Below are 22,217 nucleotides of genomic sequence, written 5' to 3' on the forward strand. Positions count from 1 at the left end.
GCCAAGAGAAAACCAGAGGAGCAATTAGCTCCTTAACTCAGTGTAAGTTCTACAGTGCACTCAATTTCCAAGATAGCAAACGGCATCTGACATTTCATGAGTGCTGCTGAGAGGAAGCCCAGAGCACACAGAGCTGCAGCCCTGGGAGGCACTTACACCACACGGGGTGACACCGGTTCCTGTCAGTAACCACACGGCTGGGCAGGGCTCAGCAACTTCAAATGACATAACAAATGCAAGGGAAGGAACCAGAACTGTTGATTTTGCAAGAAGTTACTTTTAACAGATACATCTTCCAAGTAAGCAGTGTCTGCTTGGAGAGGAAAATGGCCAAAGGAACTTTTCAAGGAGTTTATTCAGGAGTCTAGAAAAACTGGTGCACAGGTGCCACATCTCTACTAGAAGTCCCTTCTACTGTAAATACATCTACTGTCCACAAGTCTGCCAACCTACATAACATCAGCAAATCATTTTAACAACACAAGTTTCCAACTCTTGAGTGATGCTAAATAATGCATAGAAAATCACTGATCCATTTAGGGACTCAAGACTTCTGGGTTGTACAAGGCAAACTCAAAATCCATTTTTCATGCCCTTCTATTCATGATGATAAGATTATAAATGATTAAATGTTTCCAACTAATGGTTAAACCTGTTATTTAACTATTTCAGACTAAGTTCCATCTGAATGGGAGACACCAAAAAAGGCACAAGCCACTAAGACATGATTCAACAACTAGCAAATCTTAGATGGCAGAAAAATTGACTTGGAAGAATTTACTAAACCTATTGCCTTTGCCTGGATGACAGAAGAGGAAAAGGCTAAGAAAAATTTGTTACACCAAGCCCATGCTGAAAAACTCAGCTTCCTTTTCTAAAATAAGTGAATTAGGTTTTGCTCTCAGAGGACCAGAAGACTCCTCTCATTGTTTTGGGAATTAAATTTTGCATTATGTTTTTCTGTTCCATGAATACACTAGAAACCAGAGCAATTTAAAATCAGAATCCTAACAGTTGATTAAAGCAACAAAAAAGGAACAAAAAAACTGAAAAGGAATGGTTGTATTATGTCAGATATTTAATGTGCCTCTTCTAACAAACACAGGCTACACTTCGGTTCAGCACCTTAGAGAAAGTGGTAAGAAATCAGAATAGTAAGGCAAAGTAGGCAATTAAAGAATTTCTTTCATATTAAATGAGTGAAGAAACTGCTTTGGCAAAGTGGTCACAGAAACAGAATACACCAAACTCCTATGGTGTGGACAATTAAATAAACTGCCTTAGTGAAACAGTTGAAACATTTGAGTTTCAGCTAGCAATTATGAGTTGAGATAAACATAAATTAATGTCTCAGCTGAAGTGCAAGCTATTTAATTTTTAAATTAAAAAACCCATTAATAAAACATTAACCTGAATAGTAATGACTTGCCATACGTCGGAAGTAGGGTGCATACAAACCCCTGGAATTGTGATGGGAAAAAAAAATTATCTCTCAAAATGTTATTGTGGAAGAAGTAAGTGATTAAACTGACTGAAAGTGTGATGATTATTTAGTGTTCTCCACAATTTCTGCAGACTTGTGTAACGTGGATGAGCAGAATCGCAGTGACTCTGCTTTAGCTGCTTCCCTGTGCAGCACACTGCAAGTCCCAGGAGGCCCTGCCACCTCTCCGTGCTGGCCTCAGGAAGCCTTGGGGAGGATACAGGCTTCAGGCCCCTGGCACAGACTGCTCAGCAGAGTTTGTCAGAACCTTTTGACAGCAGCTCTCAGCTGGGCATTTGTTTTAGTTCTTCAGATGCTGAGAAAAATCACAAGAGACATGAACTCACTGTTCCTTACCCTAAGAAGGCAACAACTTGCAGTTCCATAAATTTTCAGTACAGTTCCCAACTTTTCTTCCAAGCCCAAGGTTGCAAGAGGCTTCAGCAAGCATGTGCCACACTCTTTCCAGTGATACCTGCTACCCCCAGAACAGCTTCCAAGAAGTCCTGAGCTATGGGTTTAACAATTTTAAACTGCATAAAATGGGGATGTCAATAAGAACCCAGTTGTTGTCCTGTTTTTTCCTGTATCTGAGTGGCTCATTTTGTGCTAGCACAAGTATTAGTGAAGTGAAATGAAAATCAGAAACTGGTCTTTGCTTTTATTTTGCCTGACCAGTTTTAATAAAAAGAAAAAATGAAACCTGACTCTCTGAATTAATTCTGCTCAGTTCCCCTGTGTGGTATATAACAAACCATACAACCACCTATGTTGGAAAAGACTGAAATGAATCACTGCGGCAGGATTGATTCCTCCTTCTGCAATATCAAAATATTACCAGCCTTAAATGTTTACAAAATTCTCATTTCACAATTTATTTTTTCCCAAAGTGTAAATCACAGAAGATATGCAGCACTATTTTAATTCTCTCCCAGTCAATACAGAAACAGAAGAGAAGTTACATGCATGATTCTTAAGACAGATGCACTGTCACACAATATGTTGGCCAAAATAGTCAGGTGTTGCATGCTTTTTTAGAGTTCAACAGGTAAGGATGAAGTGTACTCTTCAAAACTCTTTATTAGCTACTGTGATTTTTTTTGTAACACATCTCAAAATTCTTTTAACTAGTATCTGGCTATTTCAACAGTATACTGTCAGCTGATTTAACAATAAAAAGGCAGTAATAAAATTGTTAACAAAAGTATATTTTCATGTTTCTGACATTGCTGGTAGCATCCACATCACATAAGACACTTAAAAAGATTTATGACAACCATAACAGACAGCCTATAGGAGGAGAAGGAGCAACAGCCTTTGAAAAAGGGAGACAGTCAGCCAGAATGATCAGGGGCTGCAGAAAACAAGCAAGCAAACAAACAAAAAACAACCAATCAAATAACCAAAATCCCAACCTGCTCCTGAGGTTAAATTGTGTTCACACAGTTACTATTTCTAATAGTTAAAAGACACTGGTCTTCTGATCAGAGAGAGGCTTCTAATTTTGTTCTACAGCAAAAATAGTAATGTAAAAACAAATATGATCAGCTCATAGAATTTGCTGATAAATGTTATTTATGCCATTTTCACAGGGGTTTCCCCTCACTTCACACATACAATGCTCAGTTGCAAATAACAGAGATACTTTAAAATGTTGTTACAGACCCTTTCTTTCATAAATATCTGCTTGAATTCCTTTGAACTCAAATCAAAAATAATCCTAAAGTATGCCTCTATGTCCTAATCTGCTCTTTCTAATTTACTGTATTTTAAGTGATTTCTCCAAATGAGACTTTACTGTCAACTGTAAAAGCTGTATGTCCATCTACAGGGCTCTGCTAAACCTCATGGAGAAGCATTGAATTCCAAACAAAGAACTCACCACAAATTACTACACCAGCCACTATTTAAGTGAGGAGTCTGAGTGGACATTCCAAGGAGTCCCAGGGCAACAGAGGGCAGACACATACAAAGTCTTACCAGTAAAGAATTTAAAAGGAGTTGCTAATAGGACTGCATCTGCAGAAACCTAACCTCAACATATGCAATAGAAAAGGTTTTTTTTAAAAAAATATACATCTCAAAATAAGCTCACTACAAAGCACAGTTATTCCAAGAAGGCTTACTCACTGCAAATTACAAAATAATCTACTATTTTTACAAGAAAAAATGTTCTGCTTATATACAACAATAGAAAACACTTAAAAACCACAAAATACAGCTACTCTGATGTAGAATCATATGCTTAATAAACTTCAAGATCCTATCTGCAATTAATTTGGGGAGAATCACAAACATTTATGCAAAGGTTCAAAAATGAACCAACAGATTTTAAGGAACAAGAATTTAGTTTTAAAAACCTACAGAAGACTTCTCTGTTAGATTATATATGACTATATAAACAATGTGGACTTCAGTGTAATGAATTCCTAAAGAATAATAACTAGGATATACTTAGCAAGTTATGTAGCTACACATATGTAAGATAAGAATATAACATAAAAGGGTTTTTCCAACTGTATTTAGGAAAATAAAAATCTGCTATTTTCCAACATATTTTCACAATATAACAATTCCCTTAAATGAAATTTTTCTCTGTAATAAATGGTCCTCCAAAATCTTCTGAAGCTCAGATTTATAAAAATTAATAGAATAACTATGAGTAATGCATTTCTGACCACCCAACTTCTTATGATTGAGATCACAACAATGTAATTGTTTCAGAGCCACTTGCAACTTACATCTATTTAAAAAATTATCAATGTTCTTGTTCTTCCTCAGTGCTGGATAATCCAGATCAAGGACCAAAGAATTCAAGCCATCCTGAAAAAAAATAAAAATAAGTTAATTGAATTCTAAAATCTGAATTAACAACTTAAAATTACTGCACTGAGACTGATTATACATTATTCAAGCACGCATTACATTCCTAGTAGGCAAATCAAACAAGCTCTCAAGTATGTTTATAAACCAGCAGAGGAGCCAACACACACTGACTGGCTCCAAGTTCTATAAACAGTACAGCTACATTACCACTGATTAGTGGCACTGGGACTTAAACTGGAGTAGTAGTTTTAATCCTAATCAGTAAGTAATCTTACTCATTAAACACTGATTTAAGATACTGAGTTCAGTCAATCAATTTTTCTTACTTCTGTTACACTTTTCCTGCAAAGACTTTATGTTAGTATATCCATATTATTGCTTTGATCAATGTCTCTCTACCTTCTCATTCTGGACATTCAAAAGCCAAACACACATTTTTCTTGGAAGCAAGACATGACCTACACCTAAGAAGACAATTCACCATGCAATGCAGGCTCACAACACTAAAATACCTTTTCTAAGTGACTCAACAGTAGATGAGCCAGAACTCGACATGCCGTTCTGCTACCCATTAATGCCTCAGCAAAAACAATTGAGACTCCTAAAATGGCAAGGGATGAGATCACCAAAACTAAACTAAAAATAGTATTTTAAATGCCTGTTACAAGACTTTACTCAATTCCACCTTTCTGCAACCTGGAAAAACTTAGAAAATTACTCTTCTAACACAGAGACCTTTCCAATTACACAGGAACAAATAAAACTAAAAATTAGTTTCAGATACTGAGAGCAGTATACACCATTCATTGTCAGCAGCTACAGCGTTCAGCCTGAACTGGCAGCTTTATTCATTGCCCTAAGAACAAAATCCTGAGACTGCATTTTCAGGTTTTTGAGCCTTGACAAGGCATCACAGAGATTTAAGTCAGGGACCACATCATGTTTATTAATAGGCAGCCAACAGAACTAGACAGCTTTTCGGTCTTCTTAATAACTGAGGCTATAGCCAACAATCTGCTGATTTTATATTTTTTATTAATACATCTGGGAATGTATAATTTATTGCAAATATTACTAAAATTATTATATTCATTTTAACAACGTATCTGGAGAGATTCAAAGGCAACACCTAAGATTATTAAATACATTTTGAATGCCACTTTGTCCTAAATAAGCTCATACAAAAATAAGACCACCTCATCCGTGGCAATATCAGTTTACATCACAAAACACATTAGTGGTTAAGACAATTTCCAAAATGAAGAGATTTTATTTATTCATTTATTTTTGCCTCCTAACAAATGAAAGTGTCACAGACACGTTGATGGAGTATGGGTTAGACAAATGATTAAAAGCTGGTTGAAAGACTGGGACTGGAAGACTGATCCAGTCACAAAGTCCAGTCGGAGCCAGTCACCAGCAGTGCACCCCTGCACTGGCACTTCTCATGGACAGAGAAGGTTTTCACAAAGGTCAGTGAGAGGAAAAGCCAAGTCCTGCTGCTGGAGAGGAAAACCCCAGCTACCAGGTATAGGCTGTGGCCTGACACGCAGGAGAGCAGCTTTGCAATGAAGCACCAGAGGATCCTGGTGAACAACAGGTTCCTCTCTACTCTGCACTGATGAGGTCCCATCTGGAGTGCAGTGTTCACTCCTGGTCTCCCAAACCATCAAAGGCAGGGATCTACTGGAGTGAGTCCAGCAAAGGGCCAGTAAGATTAAGGCACTAACACATTTCTCCAAGGAGAAAAGGTTCAAAGAGCTGTGACTCTGCAACCTGAGAGGAGAAGACTCAGGGCAGGGGAGCTCATCAGTGTCTGTAAGTACCTGATGGGAAGAACAGAATAAAAGGCACTGCTCACTGACAGGACAACAAGCAATGGACATAAGGTAAAACATACAAAACTCTATTTTAACATCACACTTTTTCCTGTGAGAATGGTCAAGTACTGGAACAAACTGCCCACAGAGGCTGTGGAGTCTCCACCAGTGCAGATTTTCAAAATCTGACATGGCATGGTCCTGGGCAACCTACTTTGGTAGACCCTGCAGTGAGCAGGGTGTTGGACTAGACAATATCAAGAGGTCCTTGCCAACCTCAAACATTCTGTAACACCTATAATAGTTCCACTGCTGCACAGAAAAATGGTGGAATTTTATTCTTGACTGTAACCTTAACTGTTTTGCGGTCTTACACATCAAGTTTTAGAACTTCCTACCAGAAAGAAGCAAAAGACAGTGTAAATAAGCAAACAGAAAGTAATTCAAGAAGGCACAGTAGGTGCTTTAATAACAGTAAATATAGCAATTATTTCAGCCTTGACGATAAGAGCTCCTGAAAGACACATTAAGGAGGAAGGAGTGATGAACTAGGACATCACACTCATCTTTCAGAGGGACAGAAGACTAACTATTTCTTCCTAATTTATATGACACTTTTACAGAAGATACAAGAAAACCAAACCAAAGTAACAAAGTAGTTATATACTTATGGATTAGTCACTACATGAATTGCACAGGTAATGCCCAATAATCTGGACAAATCCAACAGAAAGTACTAATTTGAGAGGACTTCCTGCAAAATAGAGTAATAGAATCCATACTACTCTTGATTTGGCAAACACCACCTTCAAAAAAGGGCATCTCATTCTGCATCACAGTGTGCCTGCAGAAATATGGATCCTCACCCTGCAACATGTAGAGAAGGACCATGCTGAATGCCCTGATGGGAACAGCTGGGCCACCTTTAGGCTTTTACCCAGCTCAATGAAGTATCAATTCCAATTAGATGGCAGTCTACACTGAACTCCAACATTACTCTTTCACTGCTACTGAGAAAATACTCTCATGATCACTACCAACTGGGCAGACACTTTAAGGGAGATGTAAAAGCCCTCTGTGCTAACAAAAATCAGGAAGGCATATTTTTGTTGTTGCTATTTTGGAGGGGAAGAGAGGTGAGGTCACCTGATGTCTTAATGCTTTTCATGTGAAGATATTTTAGTGGTTGACCAAAAAGCCCATCTATAGTGTTCTTGACTTCTATTTTATGCAAAACATTAGGGGAAAGAATAGTTATTACACCCAAAAAATTTTAGTGAAGTTGGATTACAAGGTCCAAACCAATCATACATATATGCCAGTTTAAACTGAACTGTATATTATAATTTCAGATGTCACTTTTTTCCCATGTGTCATTCTGGTAACAGAATAGTAACAAAAGGTAACAATTTTCACAAGTAGTTATTAATGAAAATAAATTTGAGAACAGCACAACTGACTGTTTTAGCTCTTTGGAAGTGTCCTAACTCTAGACCACAGCCAGATACAGCTAGTGTCAAAGAGAGGTGATAAGTATAATCATCACAAGGAATAGAAAGTGTGTCAAAATTTTTTTAGCACTGTGAACAAATCTTATTCTCATACTCTTTCAAAGACAAGATTTCAAGCTTTTAAACAAAATTTTAATGTACGAGATTTCAAGTTCATATCAACTTGCACAGTAGCATTTTGTCAAAAGCTGTTTCCTTAAAGCTTTACATTTTCATTGAAAGACCTAATTTATATCACTTAACAGAAAAAATCACTACAATTAAGAAGCTGGGTCAAAAGATTATGCAGTAAAACAGACAGTTGGGACTGAAGAGAAGTAATCCAGGAAATGACGTCTCCTCTGTCTAGGCCTCCCAGATAAGTCACTTCAACCAGGAAATATGCTATTAAAGGGATTTCACTGCTTGCTTCCGCTTTCTGCTATTACAAAAGACTCTGAGCTAACAGGCCAAAAATAGCAGCTCCCAAGCAAAAGCATCACTGGCAAAGATAGATCTGCCCCCATCAAAAGCCTTTTGCTGATGGCAAACATGCTGAAATATTTTCCAAGAGAAAAGAACAAACTTGATAAATTTTGCAACACCCTCCTACTACATGAGGAGCAGAGCTCTTGGCCACTCTGACAGCAGTCACCCTCTGTGGACAACAGGGCTTGGCTTCCCCAGCAAGCAGTATGCACTGTTTATCAACCTGAATGAACAGGCATGAATGAAAAAAATAGGCATGAAAAGTTCATGAAATACAGGAACTAAATGTTTATGTTCTTCTCTGACAGAAGGGTCGGTGATAGGGGAAAATACTAGTAGCTTCTCAATAATGAGCTTAATATTAATTCAAGGCAACCCCACAGAAGCCTTCACCAAATGAAACCATTCTGTGTTGATAAAATTTTCTGGTATTAAAGTAGCTGTCTGAACCTGTCTAACATTGATAGGTGCATGCAAACTCCACTGACTGTCAGAAGAGCTTTGGCTATTTTGATTTATTCCTCACTTTCATGATGTAAAAAAAATAAAACACAAGGGCAAATAGTGGAAAAGGTATCAGTTACTTCAGGAAACAATTAATAATCCTGCAATAACTGAAAAATATAAAAAGCCTGATCTAGTGAAAGATGTCCCTGGCCCAGACAAGGAGCTGGAATAGATGATCTTTCAAGGTTCCCTTCTAACCTACACTCATGAGATCCTATGGAAATTTCACTATGCCATTATTTGTTAAAAAACTAAAACAATATTGCTTTCCTTTCCAAAGTCACCAAATAAAATTTTATAATATATGCTGCAGCAAAAAGTAAAGACAGAAAAGTCTTAGAATATCACATTGCATTTTTCTAGCTGGGCCTAAATGCTTTTAAAGGCAGAACTACCCAAATCTACAAACTCAGGAAGTGAGCACCTAATGACTCTTCCCCTGGACTAAACCTCCACTATGTTCATCCATATGCCAATGGGACACTTAAATAATTCTGGTCTTTCCTGAGCAATTACTTCTTTCCATAACACAGAAGCTACGTTTGGATGCAAGGCAAACAGCTCAGTAACAGCATACAATAGGAAAAACAACTGAAAGATCATATGCAAGGCAAATACAGCCTTTTCCTGGCTCAGTGATCTCTAGGATATGTTGCAATTCACTTTTCTCTTTTTTAAGCATTAGTAATCAGTATGTGAAAGAATAATCTGGGCCATGATAATGCAGTCGACATTTACTGCTGGGAGGTCTTGCTATTCTAGTTCTTTAACAGTTTTACATTAATTAACAGATTTTTTTAACAGTATTGAGTATGTACAGTTCAGAAACCTAAAAGCAGCTACTGTCCACAAATGAGTATGTAAATACTTAACAACAGGCTTCACTTACAATCTGACTTCTGTACATGAAGGTAAACAAATACTGAAATGGTTTTAGTGTTGTCTACTAGTGAGTACAGGCAAATTTTCTTCATCATACAAGCAATATTCCTCAAGACATATCCCCTTATGTCCTGCATCTTACATGCATATGTTAATGGATTTATGCATTTCCCCCTGCTATTTGAAAGGCACATGTGAAAGTGTAATGATAACAACAGGATGGTAACAGCCCTAAACCAGCTTCTTCTAAATACTTACAAAAGTATAATCACAAAATTGTTCAAGATGCTAAGATGTTAAGGAACACCACTATGGAATAGTAAAAGCTTATGTAAATAATGATCATGAAGGCTAAGGGGTAAAATGAGTTGTAGTTTACAAGAGACGAGAGAAAACAATGGAAGATACTTTATATTAAGAATGATCCAAAAAAATCCATTAAGAGTTACAAAAAACAAAGAATGCACAGAAGGTTTATGTTTTCCATGCTTTCTGGGATAAGAATGAAAACAAATCCTAAAGAAATTCATTATATACATAAAGAAATGTGCTGAGGACAGCAAGATACACTGAAATTCACTCTCAGTATTTAAGGAGACTGTCCCAACCAATTTATATTGAAAACTCAGGAGCACAGGAGAGGTCAGCAGGATTGAAAAGGGTAAATCAAAGCACGCCCATTGAAAGGCACAGGGTTTTCCAAACTACAAATCAGAATATTTGGCAATGAGGAGTTAGAGTAAGATATTTATCATCTTGTAAACATGAATATTAAGAAGATGAACATGTGAGATCCAGGGTTTAAGGTTTTTTGTGTTCTTCTCAAAGATAAAACAGTGCCATATAAAAGCCTTCTGGGAGCAATCACTAAAGCAAATCATCTAAACACAGGAATAAAATGCAGGACTCAACGTTAACATTGGCAAAGTAAAAAAAATGTGATATAGGAAATCATGGAGAAAAGGTCCAAAAAAAAAAGTATTAGGAATTTGGTAATCATCAGGATTTGGAAAAGTGTGTCAAAAAGAAATTCCCTTGGGTTTGTCCTGTTTCAGTTCTACAGAATATTTTCATTGCCACAATAAAGCAACAGAATTAGAAAAAGATCTATTAAGAACTAAAAATAAAATACATAAATTCAGCAAATGATACCAAGCTTGGAGTTTTGAGCGCAGGCTTTCTACTGCACTTGAAATTACCTCAAAAAGAAGGAAAAAAAAACCCTGACAAAAATACAGTCAGATGCAACTCAAAGTACAAAAAGGGGGAGAAAATCTGCACTAACATATGCTTTTGAAAGCAGTTAAATGCACAGAATATAAATATCGAAATTGTGACCAAGCGGGAAGATAATGGAAAATGATGTGGGGTTAAAGCAGACTAGAAGTCCAGTCTGAGATGCATACACAGGAGGTGCAATGGATAAGACCTCACAGAGAACTAAGATTCTTTTGAAAATAAAGATCAGAAATAATTTGCTGACACTGATACCATCTAAGCCAGAATATTGTGTCCAGTTCTGTGCATCCCTAGACAGAGGACTGCAAAAGGCAAGCTGGAAAAGAACTGAAGGGAAGTTAACAAGAGCAGGGAAATGATATGCAATCTGTGCTAAAATAGGTTGTCAGGACCAGAGATTTTAGTCTTTAAAAAGGTTAGCCTAAGGAGACAGGACAAGTTCTCTCAGAACATAAAAAGCTGTCATGAGCGATGCTGATGATAGACAATTCCTCACATTCCCCAAAACAGCATAAAAAATTAGCTGAATTAGGCACAAAGGTTAGGTCACAGATTAGGGAAAAAGTTCTAAATAGCAGTAGTGATAAACTGATATAATGCAGCTCCTCAAGGGAGTTGAGAAACCACCTTCACAAGAGATTCACAAGCCTGAGAAATATTTATTACAGTCGGTCCAGCTGTGGATCCTTTAGCAGTGATCTCTAAAATTCCTTCCAAGCCTACCTAAAATCTCTTCACAAATTACTGTAAGAAATGCACAAAGGCAGTAAATCAAGTCAAAGAAAAAGGACTGAAAGCAGGAGTAAACCAGAAGCTCTGAAGATACAGCTTAACATTATTCGCTCAAAAAAACCCTAAAAACTTAACCATTACAAAAATGCACTTTTTCTTCCTCCAAATTGGTTGTAGCTGTTTTCTCTTTAAGCTTTAATAAAATAAAACTGGTCTTGCATGTGCTGCTGATTATCACTGTAGCCATGGAAAATTCAGTAGTTCAGCATAATCTTTCATCTGAAGTCACTGTACATTTCCAGGTTCTTTAGCTACTTTTGCTTTTAGAATTCACACTGCTTTCAAAACATTAATGTGCACCAAAGCCCAGAACTACAAACCTGTTAAAATGACATCAGAGATAATTTCTTATTCTTTGGAAATCTCCAAGGCCTTTTTTAGCAATCTTTACTCCTTAACAGGAGAGCAAGAGCAGGTGGGTAATTTTGACTGTCACTTTCCTGCAGTCATTTATGCACCAGCTCAGATGGAGTTTGTCCAGGCAATCAAGCAAAACAGTACAAGTACTAGAACTGCAAAAAGACTATCTACAAATGCACAAAAAATAAACCCATGCCTGGAATTGTTTCTCTGGCATCCTGAAAAAATGGAATTACCTACTGTTTCAAGAAAATCCAAATGCAACACATTTGGATTTTCTTGAAACAGTAGGTAATTCCATTTTTTTTTTTTTTATTCATTCCTCTTTTCTCAAAAAGGGCTTCCAATGGTTACAGCTGTTGGACGAAGAGGTAACATCAGGAACACAGATAAAAGGTCAGGAGGCTCATCTGTGCTTGAGGATGGAGACAGATACACAGCCTATTCTTAAAATCTTGTTTTGACCATAAGGTCATCCTTGTTCTGTATTAACTAAGAATCCCACTTGTCCATCATGAAAATTATTCTATTTATCTTTTTGTAACCTCAGACAATTCAGTCTGTGAAACTACTGTCAGCAACTATCCATTGCATGTTATACCATCAGAATCACTCATTCTTCAATTCCACTGGGAACTTGTTTTCAGATAAATGAATTTCCTATATATTCCTTCACGTAATGCTGATGGTTGTATCATATTATGCATTTTTACTAATATATTAAGCAGTCATGGATAAATAAGATGCAAGTACACAATCTACTAACTAAAAAGGACAATTATTAATTAGGGTAAACAACAAAAATTGTAACTACCTCAATTACAGTAACTGGAGCTGCAAACAACATGGCTTGAAAAAAAAAATCCAGAAAAAGCCTAGCACCCTCCTCCCTTAAAAGCATGATTAATTATAAGTTATTAAAGGGCTTGGTTGTTTTTTTTTTTTAGTCACAGATTCAGAACAAATTATTATAAAATTTCCCTGTACTAAAAATACCAGCAACTGTTTAAGTCACTCTTTAAAACACTTTTAATCAAATAAATAATGGCCTTCCCATCATATTAACTCCTGCCTAACTTCAAATTTGATGTCAGCAGCATATTCTTATTAGCTACACCACATATTTCTTGAAATGTAAGTGCTGTACTCCACTATATTTCCATGAGCCCAGATTTCCAGTTAAAGTGATAAATAAAACTGAGGTAATCAAAATCACATCCAACTCCGGAGTACAGAATTTGGATGCAGTATGGAAAAATCTACATGCAAATATGTTAAAATACATAAATATTTAAAATGCTTAAATATATAAAATAACATAAATAACACTTCAATTCCAATTCCTGTGTCAGGAGTTCTAATGGAACATTCTAGATTTTAAAGCAGAACAGGATTTTTCTGGATGTTTTCTGATGGAACGCTGTATATATTCTTCTAGGGACTGACTAAAGTAATAGTTCCATCATTTATAAAATCCATGATGATGAGGTATTATCAAAAACTGAAGCTTTCTCATCAACTTCAATAACAAAAAAATATTTAAGAGGTCAATAGCCTCAGCCTCAAGGATGCTAACAGAGTTTGTCTCGCCTGACAAGCCCAACTAAAAGCAGTTGAAAACTCCCCCCCAAAACATGGAGAACAGCAAACCCTGTCATGCTATATAACTGGCTGTCCTATATAAAAGAGACTGAATTCACACCCAGGACAGACATTAAGCAGCCACTTTGAGCAGCGGTTGAACCTAGATGACCTCTGGAGGTCTTCAAAGCTGAGTTACTCCGTGATGCTACAATTACTTTTGATGTGAACATATGGCAGATTAGGAATATTAAAATCAGGTTTTGTATCATTGAATCCAAAAACTTCTGTTCTTGCAAAGATAAAGACAGTCCTTGAATAAGGAATTTCTTTACTGTAAAAAAGGATGCAGTAAAGGACTAGAAAAGAAGTGTTGACAGGAACTTGCTATCTGCAGATTTTGAAAGACTACTTCAGCAAGCCTAGTGAAGTGAATGCCTATTGCAATCTGCCGCTATTCCTACTCATTTCCAAGTTTCTGAGTAAGAAGTTGGTTCTGTGCACAAATCTATATTAAATAACTATTTCTCCCAAAAGATTAGTTAAGACCTTCACATTGCAAACAACTGCTCCCCAAAGCTATGGGTAGCCTTTATCAAGATCTTGGGGCTTCTTTCATTGAAGAGGAGGTGATGCAAAGGACCACAAAAGAGACCAAAAACTTTCTTCTGAAGGATTTTTTCAACTGCTTTAACAATAAATTAGTTCAGTCATGGAAGTACTTTTAATTTCTTTAGTCACTAAAATCTAGTTAATGTAAAGTTTAAAAGACATCAAGGCAACTGCAGAACCTTGTTTTAGAAGCTGCTAGCATGTGAATTCATTACAAAATGTAAAATTTCTATCATGGTTGATCATGCACTCAGGAAAATAACAGCTCTTGATTTCTGATCTGTTTATCTAGCCATAAATTCCACTCAGTGGGTGTTGTTATATCCTCTGCCTTATGAATCAGTTTGCAGAAGCTTTTAATGCTAATTGCAAGTTATATCAGAAGGAAGTGTATTTAAAAATAAACATTACATAATACTAAGATACCCAAGAAAAAACTCCAAACTATTGCAGCTTGAAGAGACAAATGCAAGCAATAAACACTTGTGTTTGTACACAGCACCTCAGTTTTGTCTCAGTCAGGAAAAACATCAGTGTCTGTGAGATATTCAAATGTCATGTACGACCATAATAAAATAAACACATTATCTCACTTTGGACAGTGTAAAAAATCCTGGGCTGTGCATAAAAGAGCATGACTTGGAGCATGACACAGAATGACTGTGATTAAACATATTTCTCTTAAACTGAAAAATGTTTAGTATGTCTGTCCCTAGAAAACCAGAATATACACACATACATGCACACTCAAAATGACAGGCTCAGGTCCTGGGTAAAGGGTATGAAAGGGTATGAAAGACAAGAACAAAAGCTTCTATGAATAAATCAGCAACTAAAGAAAGTAAACGGGGGCACACTGTTTTGGTAAAGCAGGAGACCTGGGGACAGAAGATGGGCACTTCATGCCTTTTTTACTGTTGTCCCCTGGGACATACAGAGCTCCACCTCAGGCATCCTCGTGGGATCCATCTAAGGGGCGTGAAGGAGTCAGTCAAAACCATTACCAGGCTGCTCTCTACCTCCTCTCAGAGGTCAAAACAACTGGGGAAGTCTCCTGTTCAATGGAAAAGAACAAATTTTCTGCCCATGTTCAACAAGGAGGACCTGCAGAAAAACAGGCCAAAATTCAAATTAAGTTCAGGGACTAAATTGATCAGAAGTAAATTGTACGTAATCAGCTTGTCTTTTCTAAGGAGATTACTTTTTCAGTGCCGAAGGAGTGAGCAGTGTTGTTTATTTTGTTTATCTAGACTTCAGAAAGGTATTCAACACAGATTCCTGCAGGAATTGTATGGGCCACTTGGGTATGCAAACAATCAGATGGGTGGAAACCTGGCTGGATCATCTGGCTCAAAGGATCACTGTGATCAGCAGAATCAAGTCCAACTTGGCACCTGGTGACCACTGGCATTCCCCAGGGACTAATAATGGGAGTGATACTGGGACCAATACTATTTGTTTCTACTAATGACCCAAAAGCTAGGACACAGTGTACCTTCAGCAACCTCATGGATAACACAGCCCAGGCAGCGGCTGAGACACTGAAGGACTGAGCTGCTATTCAGAGGAACCCAGAAAGGCAAGGGAAAATGGACTGAGAGGAGCCTCACGCAATTCAGTGACACGCACAGACTCCCACATGTGCGATGGAATACCACTACATACCAGGAGAGGCTGGCACTTGCCGGCTAGACAGTGGTTTTGAGGGAAAGGATCTGAGGGTCCCGATGAACAAAAACCTGGTCACGGGTCAGCAGTGGGCCTGTGGCAGAGGAGTATGACAAGAGGCAACAGACACAGGTTGCCATATGGGAAACTGAAATTGGCTACATGGAAACATTTTCTTCACAGCGGTCAAATGTTAGAACAGGTTGCCAGAGAGGGTATGGCATCTCCATGTTTAGATATTTTCCAAATGAAATTCTTAAACATCATCTAATTGAAGCTGATAATGAGTACATCAGCAGTTTGGACCAGAAGACCTCCACAGGTCCCTTGCATCCTAAATTATCCTATGATGGGTATTTGTATTCAGTTCTGGAAATAACTTCAACCAGAGCTCAATTACTGACAGGGTGCCATGTGCATCTCCAGAAATACCCCAAATTATTTGGCTAGACATTGCTGTTAGAAGAGCTGAAAGGATATTTTGTGAAACAATATTTCATCATGAATTGTATTATCACAGTGTCATCGATCATGGACTGGGGCCTGTCTGTGGAAATGCATGACTCTGTTTTGTTTTGTATTGCAGTCAAATCTAAGATAAGAGATGCCTGATGGATAAGCACAAATTAAAATAAGCAGAGACAATATCAGACAGTGTCACGGACATTCAGCTGGAACCTGGTCTCCTACATATGTGGTGACTCAGACTTCCTGGCTAGTTGGATCCCCATTAACAGGAAGATGGAAGGCAAATGAAGCCAGCATGCAAGACACTTAAAACAGAAGGGAAGGGTTTATTCACATCATAAAACTTACTGCCGCTAGATGTTTCTGCTGCCAAGGAGTTTACAATGGGCTGAAGGCTATTCGATTCAAGGGAGATAAAGCTGACAAAGGCTGTGAGACAGAAAACCACCACATCCACCTTGGAGATTCCCTGTGTTGCCCTGTCTCCCCAAGCTGGGAGAGCGGAATTGAACAGGCAGAGTCCTTCATCTGCATTCTGTCCCAGTCACTTCTGAGCTACTGACTACTGCTGGGAACAGCATCGTTAGGCTAGAAAAACGCCTAATTCAATCTAGTTATCAAGACTGTCTTTTCATGCTCACATAAACTGCTTTAATCCCTACAAATAATTACATGGAAGTAAGACAATTTTCTTTCAGCCTACCTATTACATGCTCTGGACAAAAGAGAACATCATGCCAAACTCTAAAGCATGCATGGAAAAAGAGAAGATCTTCAATAATAGAGACTAAGATAAACCATTCTGAAACCAGCAGTACATTGTATCTCGCCTGTCATCCTCCCAACCTGCAAGAGGAACCTTGAAATTTGGGGCTGGATGAGTAATTTGTTGATGAGGTTGTGATTATTCAAAGGCTGGACTCTGACGATCTTGGAAGTCTTTTCCAACCTAAATAATTCTGTGAAATGTGAGAAAACAGAGGCTGGATTTAGATGCCAGCTCCAGCAACAGCCAAATCAAGGGCTACTGCTACAAAGCAGGCTATGAGCTTGCAGAAAACATTTGAAAGGATTTAGTATCAGCCATGTGCAATAAAACAATTTTTCTCATCTTTGAAATATACAACAAAAAGACTATTAACCATTTACTAATGTTTTAAAGTCATACTGCATCTATTTTAAGCCAACTCTTACATCTTGGGAGTGGCAGTACAACTGCTTACACATACAGACATACTAGAAGGAATAAAAAAAATCAAAACTTAGAGGATAAAATAGAATACAGGTTGACTGCCCAACCTTATCTCACTTCCCTTTCAACATGATAATCCAGCATGGAATGGGTGGCTGTGCAATACTTTGTGCACTCTTTCCTGGATGCAAGTTCACCTATTGCTCAGTGAAAACAAAACCAACAGAATTCAGTGTTTAAAATTTCTCTTGGATAGCTTAAAAACTACTTTCAGGTACATTCAATGTTCTAGGAACTTGACTTCCATTACTGCACAGAAAATGTAAAAGCCACTCACACTGCAGTTTCTGAAATACCATGACTGATTATCAATTTTACAGCTGGTTAAACCTCATGCTAGTTAAAAAAGGCCATTTGTTTTGGTAATACTCTAGATGGTAATGCTGAAATAAAGTGGGACACTTGGTCTGGAATTTGCATAACGAGTTCCCAGAACATTCCTCTTCCCAATGTTCCAGCTGTAGGTGCAAATCAAACAATTCAGTGTCCCTATGTATACAAGATCTTTTTGTTTGCATTTGTGAAAAGGAATCACGTCAAATTGGCAAAGGAAACTGTAGTCCTTTTAGAAGAGAATTAAAAACATAATGAAGTTCCTTAGATTTTTACTGCTAAGAGTGAAAATTATTTTAAGTTCTATCACTACTTTAAATATAGGATTTATGTTTAAGAGAACTCTAGTGTCTTTTTTTCCCAGACATCTCAATTCTTAGTATCTGAATTTTGAAATTAGTGTTATTTTCACAATTTCACCAACCTAGGAAATTATTATTTTCAAATCCAATTCAAAAAACCACTTATCTCTACTAAGAGAAGCATTATTGCAAAATTCTGAAATTAGAGCAATATACTTTTTTTTCACAGTAAAGATGCTATTCCTGAGCTATTGTAAACTCACTCTTCTGTTCATTATGGATGAAATAAAATCAAAGGTTTTGCTCTATGTACACACACTTGTCCTTTTATCCATGAGTAATGTGATTTTCAGATGGACATACAAGTCTCTGAGCTCTCAAGAAAAAATGTCATCCACACCCACCACATTTTGAAGTTGATATGCACCTTTACTCTTCAAGAGAGTTCCCGGTTCCTAACTTCCTGTACACAAATCAAGAAGATGAAGATACACAGAGGTACACAGGTGAAAGATAAGAAGATCCCATTTTAATTTTCATCACTTAGACGTGCAGTGACCCACCATTATTATGCAGTATTACCTTCTAATATTTATTTCTAAATTTTGCTATCACCCAACACTACACAGTATGCAATCTATATTTAACCCATCTCTTCACTCAGAATGCCATCACTCTCAGTGGAAATACTTTAGTTACATACCAAAATAGAACTCCTAGAAGCAGTAATCCTTTATGCTGACTCATTGATCTGAAAACATAATTTCAGTTCTTCGAAAGCATATACCTAACTTCATTATGTGCTCAAATCCCCCATGTTTACGTGTACTTTTGAGAAACACTGAATTACGGTTATCACAACAACAATTTGTGAAAAAACATTAACGTGCAGCTAATCCGTACTATTCTGTTTGATAACACTTCAATACATCTGAATAACAAACCTGTCATGGAAACCTGTTTGAAAAGTACATATCATGGTATTTGCCTAACAGCAGCAACATAAAACTTCTTCTACAAAGGACAGGCAAAGAAGCATTAGGCTGAGAAATACTGCAGTCATCAAATCAGAAGATATTTAAGACCTATTATTAATCATCAAATATTGATGAAAGTTTGGCATGTAAACAAGCTCATATTTTCTCATACACAGGATTTGGAAGAATGAAAATCCACAAACACATTTCTACAGTTAATCATAATACTGAAAATCCAAGTTAGTATTAAAATGACCAGAAAAAAACAGGTCAGAGTTTTAGCAGACATAATGCTTAGAACGGTGGTCAATAGTTAAAAAGGTGAAAGGATAGAAAAGGATTACAGAGGGAAATGTCAAAGATCATTCCCAACACATTTTGAAAGGAGTTCTAAATATTGTCACTTAGACATGAGCAAAAGGAAGAAAGGAGCAGTTAAAATTATTATGGCTTTTTCAGTCTGAATGGCTTAATTCGAATTATAAACCAATGTTTCTGTACTGACTTTAATTCCCATTACTACTAAAATATAAGGTAAATTAGGTAGTAAATTCTTTTAAAAAGAAATCAAATTAATTAAATGGAAATTTAACTCCCTAGCTAAACTATTGATTGATAATGTTGGAGAAACTGAAGCCAATTATTTGAAAAATTATCTTTCCTGTAAAATTCTAAAATCCTACTGACACAAACTAGTGCTAGAATTCTAGAACTAGTGTCAAAATTCTGGAACTAGTTCTAGACTTTTACAATCTTTGTACATAAATTTCTTTAGTAAAAGGACTACGTTGATTCTTTTTGCAGGTTCTCCTACATGCATATGTAAAAAAACAGTCCACAAAGCATCATAAATTGAACCAGATTTGACAACCTCTTATCTGAATTTTTCCCAGTATCAACAAGTGAAAGAACCACGTGCCTTGAAGCTGCTTGTTGAGCTAGCAAAATAGATGACTTGCAGGTTATTCACCAGTACATGTACATCAACACAGAATATGACTCATGATTTGTAATTTGTTTCCAGTATTCCCCATATTACATCCATGTGAATAATGTAGGGGAAAATAATCTGATCATGGAAGTTTATTGTTTTTTCAGTGTTAGGTTAGTGGTCGGACTTGATGATCTTAAGGGTCTTTTCCAGCCTTAATGATTTTATGAAAAGCAATCCAGTAGGCTTACAAAACAAGAGTAGGGGATGCCAGAACCTCTGACGTGACAGCACAGACAAATGGGAAGCCTTTCGGGTAGACAGCACAGGCTGAGTAGGGTACAGGTCAAACAACAACAACATCAACAAAAAAAATGTGTACAGGTGAAAGAAAAAAAAAGTCAACTCTAAGCATACAGTCTTCTGCCAAGAGGACAGCCCTGATTTCAGAATCACAAGTGCCCTGAGTTTCTAGAGAAAGATTTCTATAACAAGCTAATTAAGTCATCTCTGTGCAGACACCCAAAGCAATGGCTGAGCCTCATGCAGTCTGTAGAGCTGTATTTCACAGCTATGGCTACTTCTGAGCAATACCAGCAGTGAAGACCACGCTCAGAGTCCAGCTCCGCCATAACCCTGCACTGCAAAGCAAAAGGTGGATGATCTCAACAATTGTTACTTGCATGTCCCATTGCAACTTGAAACACAGACACTTCTAGGCAGAGACTTCTGGTGCACCACCACGACACCAGATTAGTGACGCAATTCCTTCCTCCTCCTGCTTATGAATTTTCACTCTATACCAATGTCAAAGCTCGTATCTTGTCCATTCTGCAAACACAATACTCAGCCAAGCAACTAGCATGATTTCTTGGGAAACAGAATCAGTTTAATAAAAATGCTGCCCTACCATGCCTTTGCTAGGGACCCTGTCCCCTGCAGCCCAGGGTGCATTACTGAGAGCAGAGCTGCAATGGTGGCCAATGCAGGACACAGCCACTCTGGTCCTGTCCTCCACACTTACAGCTATGGTTGGGAGCAGGGACTTTAAGTCCCTTTACACACTCAGGAATAAGAACCAGAATTCCCCCCCATGCCAAGAAGGCTTTAGAGCCACTTCCCCACATGGCTCTTCCCCGCTACATCATGGCAACTTCTTCTTGCCTCAAAATTATAAAGGGGAATTAAAAAACCCACATCCCCAAGGCAGCACCACAGACATTTTCAAAACCAGGACACTGACCTTCAGCTCCATGTGAAAGCCAATGCTGCCCTCAGAGCAACAGCCTTATCCTTATCTTGGATATGGAATTCCATTATAACTGTGCAAACATTACCCTTCTTTACCAAAATGCAGTTTATCAGAATTCAGGGTTGTTTGCTAGGATGTACTGTTTTGCAGATCAATTTTACATTTATAGATGTGATATTCAATTAACAAGAATGCTGATGAAATTATTAACTCACTCCCTTTGTCAAGCAGAAATATTTTAAATATGAAACCTCTTACTAGCAAAATTTTAGCTTTCTGTATTTAAAAAAAGTGCTAGGAAAAAATCCACTATGGGAAAATTAGCAATAAGTATGTAGAAATCATTCTGAGCTGAATTTTCCAAAAGTCTTCCAAGTTCTGAAGCAACCTATAAATTTGCAACCATGCTTTGCTATATATTGATTTCAACCCCCTCAGTTACCTCAATTAAGATTGTATGTGTAAAGTTTACAGTACAACATTTTCATCTTCTGAAATGTTTAAGAAATTATCATACTTTACTTCATTTAAAAAATCTTCCACTCACCACAGGAAGTAGCTGAACGAAAGCAGAATAGGGCACCTGCCCACTCCTAGGAACAGCTGCTCAAATACTATCCTCTAGAAAGTACATGATTAAATGGGAAGTTATTTAATTTCCTGATCAGCCTCAAATTTAAGGTGGTACATAACACAGAACCATCTGCATGAGATACCATGTGAATGCTTTTGTGAAAAGCATGAATTTTTAACAACATTAAGACTTGCAATTTATCTAAACAATGCATGTCAAACTTTAAACTCCAAGAGTCATACCATACTTTGCTAAACTGACATTTACAACAGAAAACACTAAAGCAACACTCAGTGTAGTTGTGACAAAGTAAATCATGATGCTCTATGAAAACTCACTTTCTGACTGACTGCATAACTATGGCACGCTTCAGTTATGC

At 37.3% G+C, this 22,217-nt stretch overlaps 1 protein-coding gene across 2 annotated transcripts in view; it reads right to left on the bottom strand.

Moving 5' to 3' along the window:
• Positions 1-22,217, bottom strand: part of ROCK2 (Rho associated coiled-coil containing protein kinase 2) — a 104,337-nt gene that overhangs the window by 59,755 nt on the left and 22,365 nt on the right. For both annotated transcript variants that reach the window (XM_018920833.3, XM_030236262.2), the window contains exon 2: positions 4,225-4,306. In XM_018920833.3, coding sequence (XP_018776378.2) covers positions 4,225-4,306 — 82 coding nt within the window. The remainder of the gene's footprint in view (positions 1-4,224; positions 4,307-22,217) is intronic.

Source organism: Serinus canaria, chromosome 3, assembly GCF_022539315.1.
Source record: "Serinus canaria isolate serCan28SL12 chromosome 3, serCan2020, whole genome shotgun sequence".
NCBI classification, from domain to species: Eukaryota; Metazoa; Chordata; class Aves; order Passeriformes; family Fringillidae; genus Serinus; species Serinus canaria.